At 38.5% G+C, this 6,900-nt stretch overlaps 1 protein-coding gene across 1 annotated transcript; it reads left to right on the forward strand.

Annotated features, from left to right (window-relative positions):
* Window positions 1-3,383: 3,383 nt before the first annotated feature.
* Window positions 3,384-3,974, forward strand: LOC104228675 (uncharacterized). Its single transcript, XM_009781188.2, has one exon. The coding sequence runs from the start codon at window positions 3,384-3,386 to the stop codon at window positions 3,972-3,974; it is 591 nt and encodes a 196-aa protein (XP_009779490.2).
* The last annotated feature ends 2,926 nt before the right edge of the window (window positions 3,975-6,900 follow it).

Here is a 6,900-nt window from a genome sequence, read left to right on the forward strand (position 1 = left end):
TGGGAAAGAAATATAGAAATAAATAAGTAAAGTTGGGAGGGGAAAACATGCTTCGGGGAATAGCAGCTAAAACAGAATATCAAGAGAATTATTAAGGAATCAAAACCACCCACTAATAAGAAAAAAGGAACAAAGGCAGATTTCACTTTCTTTTCATATCTCATGACAGGCGTGCCACCCGCTCCCATTTCACCTGTCTTGTGGTAGGCATACCACCCGTTCCCATTTCATTCTATCTTTGTTGCGGTGTGCAACCCGATCCACATATAATGTTGTTGCGGCGTTCAACCCGATCCATATATAATATTGTTGCGGCATACAACCTGATCCATATATAATATTTACAATTATAATGAGAGTCCCGACAAGAGATCAATAAGGTCTACACTTTCCCGGCAAGGGATTCGACAGCATAAGAAATCACGTCCCGGCAAGGGAGAAACATCTATAACCAAACTCGTTACCACACCTAACTACCTCAGCTATAACCAACCTCATTCTGATACCTAACTACCTCATCTATACCCATAATCCCTACCCAACACAAATAATCATCAACCTAAGCATTCGTAATATCAATTAAGAACACAATGCAAGGGAACCACAATTCAACAATAGCCCGGCAAGGGGGCAACATAATGATCTCTTCTCTTTCTAACTCTTACTTCACAATTCACGTCACAACTCGAGCTAATGCTCTAGAGTTTTAGTTATCACTTATACTTTCACAACTCATTTAACAACTCGAGCCAATGCTCTAAAGGTTCAATTGTCACTTATACTTTCACAATTTCACTATACAACTTGAGCCAACGCTCCTCAATGTTCATAGGTCACAATTCTTTCCACAAACTTTATACAACAATTAGAAATCTTCACCAAGGCATGAATAATACAACGAAATCATGAAAATCACAATATAAGACTCATGGTCATGCTTGACACCAACGTATAGATACTCGTCACCATGCCTATACATCGTATTCAACAAGAAACAAATAGCAAATAGGACACAACTCCTAATCCCTCAAGCTAAGGTTAGACCAAACACTTACCTCGATGCCACGAACACAACTCAAGGTTTAATTATAGCTTTACTGCTTGATTCCACCGCCAATTCGCTCATATCTAGTCACAAATTACTTAATTACATCAATAAATGCTAAATGAATCAATTCTAATGCATGAAATAGGTTTTATAAAGATTTCCCCAAAAGTCAAAAATCGACCCCAGACCCGCTTGGTCAAAACCCGAAATTTGGACCAAAACTCGATTACCCATTTACCCCCGAGCCCGGATATATAATTGGTCTTGGAATCCGACCTCAATTTGAGGTCTCAATCCCCAAATTTCAATATTCTTAGGTTTTACCCAAAATTCCCAACTCCACCATTATAACCCTAGATTCTAGGATGAAATCTTGTTAAAAGAAGTTAAGGAGTGAAAGAAATAAGTTAAAAATCACTTACTACTGTTTTGGGAGAAGAAGGAGCGTTTGGAAAATCGCCTCTTATGTTTTAGGGTTTTGAAAAGTGAAAAATAACTGAAAAGTCCATTTAAATATACTCCTCTCAGACCCTCTCCGCGGACCGCATAAAAAAGACTACGACCGCGGAGCTCCACCGCGGACCACAAGAAATCGAGCGCAGCCGCGAAGGCTTGGCCTTGATCACCGCGGACCGCACAAATCCCACCGCGGCCGCGAAGCTTCCACCGCGGACCGCGAGACCTGGCTTTAGAGACCTGCAACTTCTCTGAATCTGCAACTTTTTTCCTAAGTGTAAAAACATCCCGAAAGTCACCCGAGCCCCCAGGGCTCCAAACCAAATGTCATACTAACTCAAAAACATCATATGGACCTACTCGTGCGATCACATCATCAAAATAACATGAAAAATCATGAATTAAACCTTAAAACTCAACATTTTCATCAAGAACTCTCAAAGTTTCTTCAACCGGAAGTCTAGCTCACGTCAAATAAACTCCGATTTTTGCCAAATTTCATAGTTATCTTTCAAATACTATAACAAGTTTGTACCGAGCTCCAAAACCAAAATACGGGCCCGATAACAATGGTTTCAAACATTAATTCTTTTTTTTATTCCTTAGATAATTCAGTAAAATAATTTCTTTCAAAAATTGATTTCTAAGGCTTGGGACCTCAGAATTGATTTTCGGGCATGCACCCAAGTCCCATATTTTACTGCGGACCTCCCGGGTTCATCGAAACACGGATCCGGGTCTATTTGCTAAGAATGTTGACCAAAGTCAACCATAATCACAGTTTTAACTCTAAAATTTCTATTTCTTATATTTTCACATAGAAGGCTTTCCGAATATAGGTCCGGACCACGCACTTAAATCAAGGTGGGGTAAAAAGGGAGGTTTTTAGGCCTTGGAATACTGAATGCACTTGCAACACAAGTGATGACCGTTTGGTTCATCACAACAAATGACAAACGATTTGAAGAGTTAGAAACTAGACTCAAAGACCTTTCATTTGATAAGTTGTCCATCACATAACTCCTTATACATATGTAGATATGCTCGTCCAAAGTTAGGTCTTATGCGTGCTCATTTGGAACTTTAGTCTACCATGTAATTTCCATCTTAATTTGCCTCAAGGGATCTTCTTATGACCTATATCACTTCAAATACACCTCGTACACTTATTATCATATCCAATTAATATTCATCATATTAATAGTCCTCCTCTGCATACAAAATAATGTAATTAGCACACGTGAACTTTCTTAATAGCGCTTAAGTACTTTGAATTTTTTTTCCGGGGTACTACACTACTACAACCTCAAGGACCAGATCAAAAGATTGAAGATATCTAAAGTCCTTAGGTTTGTTAAGCCTTTGTTATTTTTTTCTCCATTTGTAATTCTTGCTTAGCTTAGTTAGAAGCACTGTGTAGGAAACCTTTGTAAATCATAAACTTGTGTGTTTGTGTCTTGGCTAGAGTTAGTCGAGTTGTAAAACCTTTGTGATAGAGTTACTACAAAGTGGCTTGTAAAAGAGTTGTTACAAGTTAGTGAGGGATTAAGGGGTTAATTTCTAGGTTATAATAGGTCGTAATCTGAAGATTGCTCAGTAGTGAAGTTAAAATCCTACAAGGGCAGGTCGTGGTTTTTAATCAGTAAGTTGAGAGTTTACCATGGAAAACTCCATTGTGTTCTTTATTTACTGCCAATTTATGGTGGGAACAGATAGACAACCTGGTTCCATATACTGTTTGGTTTTATAGTTTGTTGCTTACAGTGGGAACTGATAGACAACCTGATTCTCTATATAGTTTGGTAGACCCTTAAATTCTATCAATTGGTATCAAAGCAGGTTCTTTCTAAAAGGTTAATACCTAGAAAGGATCCTCATCATGGCTGCTCCACCAAACTTTGAGGAAGGACAATCAACCTATAGACTCCCAAGATTAAATGGTCAGTATTGGTGGAAAACAAGAATGCATGACTTCATTATGACTGAAGACTCCGAGCTTTGGGACGTGATTTGTGATGGTCCCTTTGTTCCTATGAAGGCTGTTGGAGAGGGAACAAAGACTGTTTCAAAGACAAGAAAAGAATACAATGGTGCTGACCGAAAAGTTGTTGAGAAGAACTTAAAGGCGAAGAAGATTGTTGTGTGTGGCATTGGACCAGACGAGTATAATCGTATCTCGACATGTGAATATGCCAAGGAAATCTGGGAAGCTCTTCAAACGGCTCACGAAAGGACTACTCAAGTAAATCAATACAAAATAGATATGCTTACAACTAAGTATGAACTCTTTAAAATGAAAGAGGATGAGTCCATTCAAGAGATGCATACCCGCTTCACCTCCATAATCAATGAGCTTCATTCACTTGGTGAAATAATTTCAACTAACAAGCTGGTCCGGAAGATACTCAGTGTTCTACCAGGTTCCTGGGAGAGCAAGGTTAATATTATCATTGAAGCCAAAGACCTGTAGAAGCTAACTATTTACGAGCTTATTGGAAATCTCAAAACTCATAAGATGAAAAGAAAGAAGGATTTCGAAAGAAGAGAGCCCAGTAAGGAGAAGAACCTGGTTCTCAAGGCTGCCAACAAGGATTCAAGTAGTGATGAATCCGACATGGAGTATCTCACTCAACGATTTCAAAAGATGATTCGACAAAAATGGTGGAATTCCAAAGAAAGGAAGTTCCAGCAGGAATTTCAAAGGAAATGATTGTTGTCATAAGTGTAGAAAGCCTGGACACTTTATTAAAGACTGTCCTCTTTATATGTAGGATCATTACAAAACCAAAACTGAAAAGGCGGCTAAGAGGAACCGGGTCCCTGATAGAAAGTTCAAAAGACAACATGGTGAAGCAAGCCCTGGCTGATTGGGGAAATTCCTCCGGTGAATCTGAAGGTGAAGATGACCAAAGAGATACATCTATAATGGTTACTGACAATGGATCTTCAAAATATGAGTAAATCTTTGTACTCATAGCCAAATCTGATGATGATGAGGACAAGGAGGAAGATGAGGTAAGTTTTCTTGATTTTCAAAGAAATTTGAAAACTTACTCTAAGAAAAAATTGATGTCCTTAGCAAATTTATTGATTGATGCCTATCATAGCCTCATTAATGAGAAAAATGCTTTAATAGAATAAATTGGTGACATAGAACAAGAGAGGGATAATATGGTAGCTTCCATTGTAGATTTGAAGGAACAAGTGGAAGAAGTAACTAGAGAAAATAACTTGTTGAAAAGCCAAACAAAAAAATGGATGGACAACACTAAGGGTAAAGAAGTGGCTAGTGAGGCTCAACTTGAGTTTGAGAGTGAGCTTAAGAAAGTTAAAAACAATTATTGTTGTTGAGCTTGAAAAGAATATACAACTTCACGAGTATTTGAAAAAGGGTTAAAAATGATCTTGATAAGTCACTTAATTGTACCTGGTCCTGTGATGTAATAATGTCTATGTATAAGAGTAATGGTGGAAACAAGCAAGGAATCGGGTTCCAAAAGGCTAAAACCTCATATAATCCCCATAGCAAGTATGTAATTGTGGCTGAAATTGGTTGTATACTTACTGTGGTCAAACGGGTCATTATAAGAACTCTTGTAAAACTAAAATTTAGTCTTTGCAGAAAAATAAAGTTTTTGTTGAAAAGAGGCCTACTAATGAGGAACATGGTTCCCTGAAAAGAAAACATGTGCTGCCTGCATGGGGAAAAAGAAGTTTGATCCTCTCGTTCTATCATTATAAGGGACCCAAGCTAACTTGGGTTCCTAAGTCTAATCATTGATTTAGTGTGCAGGCTGGAGTGAGAGGTAGTAGTCAAAAAATGGTACATGGATAATGGCTGCTCTAAGCATAAAATTAGAAGAATAAATGATTTCCTCTCACTCTAGGCCTTCCAAAGTGGGAGTGTGTCCTTTGGAAATGACAAGAAGGCTATATTCTTGGTGTTGGCAAAATTGACAAAACACTCTCCCATGCAATTAAAAATATGTACTATCTGAATGACCTGAAATATAGCTTGTTGAGTATGTCTCAAATCTGTGATAAGGAAAAATGAAGTGAAATTCTTGTCCAAATCTTGCACTTTCACCAATCTTAAAACTGGTGAAATGGTATTCATAGCTAAGAGATTCAAGAACATCTATGTTGCAGACCGTGGTTCACTGAATGGTGGTGATATAACATGCTCAAGTGTAATTGATGATGATGTAAAGCTATGGCACAAACGACTGGGTCATGCGAGTTTTTATTTGCTGAACAAGTCAGTTACGGAGGACCTGGCTCATGGGCGAAAAATTCAACACTGCTTGCTACTTGATTAACAAATGCATGATAAGGTCCCTTCTCGAGAAGTCTCTCTATGAACTGCTCAATGAGAGAAAACCAACACTGACTTACGGGAGCCTTTGGATGCAAAATATTTTGTTCTTAACAATGGTGGCAAAATAGTCACATAACAAAGAAGATGAAGATGGAGAATTTACAAATGCTCCTGGTGAAGCTATAGATATTGCAAATGGAAAGATCGATTTGATGAGTCAAGTCAAGCAAAGCGATTAAGGAGATGCAACAAAATCTCCAAAAGGCATAGAGGAAACCTGGTCCCTCTATCACCTCGACTGAAGCTGAATATAGGGTTGTTGATGTTGCATTAGGTGCTCCTGATGCAGAACAAAAGAGTGGAAGTCATAATTCTGTTGATGTCAATGATGATTCACATATGGAGGAACCTGGTCCTTCAAATTCTGAAGTTCAAGTATCCAACTAGAAGCAAAAGAGTTCACATCCCTTCAAAATGTAATCACACCCTTAGTCTCTGGTATTCAACCTAGTTCTAAGGCAGGGAACATGTTTTCCCTCTCAGCGTTCTTGTCTCAATCGAGCTTAAGAACATCAAAGAAGCATTGAAAAATGCTAACTAGATAACTGTTATGCAAGAAAAACTCAATCAGTTGCGAGGAACCAAGTGTGGCAGCTGGTCCCTAGGCCTTCAGACAGAATAGTGATTGGAACCTGGCCCAAAGGACTCTCACTTGAAGGCTGCCAAGGGAATTTTGAGGTATCCTAAGGGAACGCAGGACCGGGTCCTCGTATATTTTTAAGGAGATACTTTTGACTTGGTTGGATATGCTGATGTTGATTATGTTGAATATCTGGTGGATAGAAAGAGCACATCTGTAACGACACATTTTCTGGGGGTCATGCTTGATCTCATAGGGTACAAAGAAACAAAATGTGTGATACTATTGAAGCTGAATACATGGTTGCTTCTTCTTGTTATGCTCAACTACTACAAATCAAGAAACATCTTGAAGACTTTGGTGTATTTACAGCTTGAACGCGGTACAACACAAGAGGACAAAGCACATTGATGTGCGACATCACTTTTTGAGGGATAA

The sequence above is a fragment of the Nicotiana sylvestris genome, chromosome 5, assembly GCF_000393655.2.
Source record: "Nicotiana sylvestris chromosome 5, ASM39365v2, whole genome shotgun sequence".
Taxonomy (NCBI): Eukaryota; Viridiplantae; Streptophyta; class Magnoliopsida; order Solanales; family Solanaceae; genus Nicotiana; species Nicotiana sylvestris.

Coding starts and splice junctions, on each gene's coding strand:
- LOC104228675 (XM_009781188.2), top strand. CDS start 3,384: ATGGCTGCTCCACCAAACTTTGAGGAAGGACAATCAACCTATAGACTC.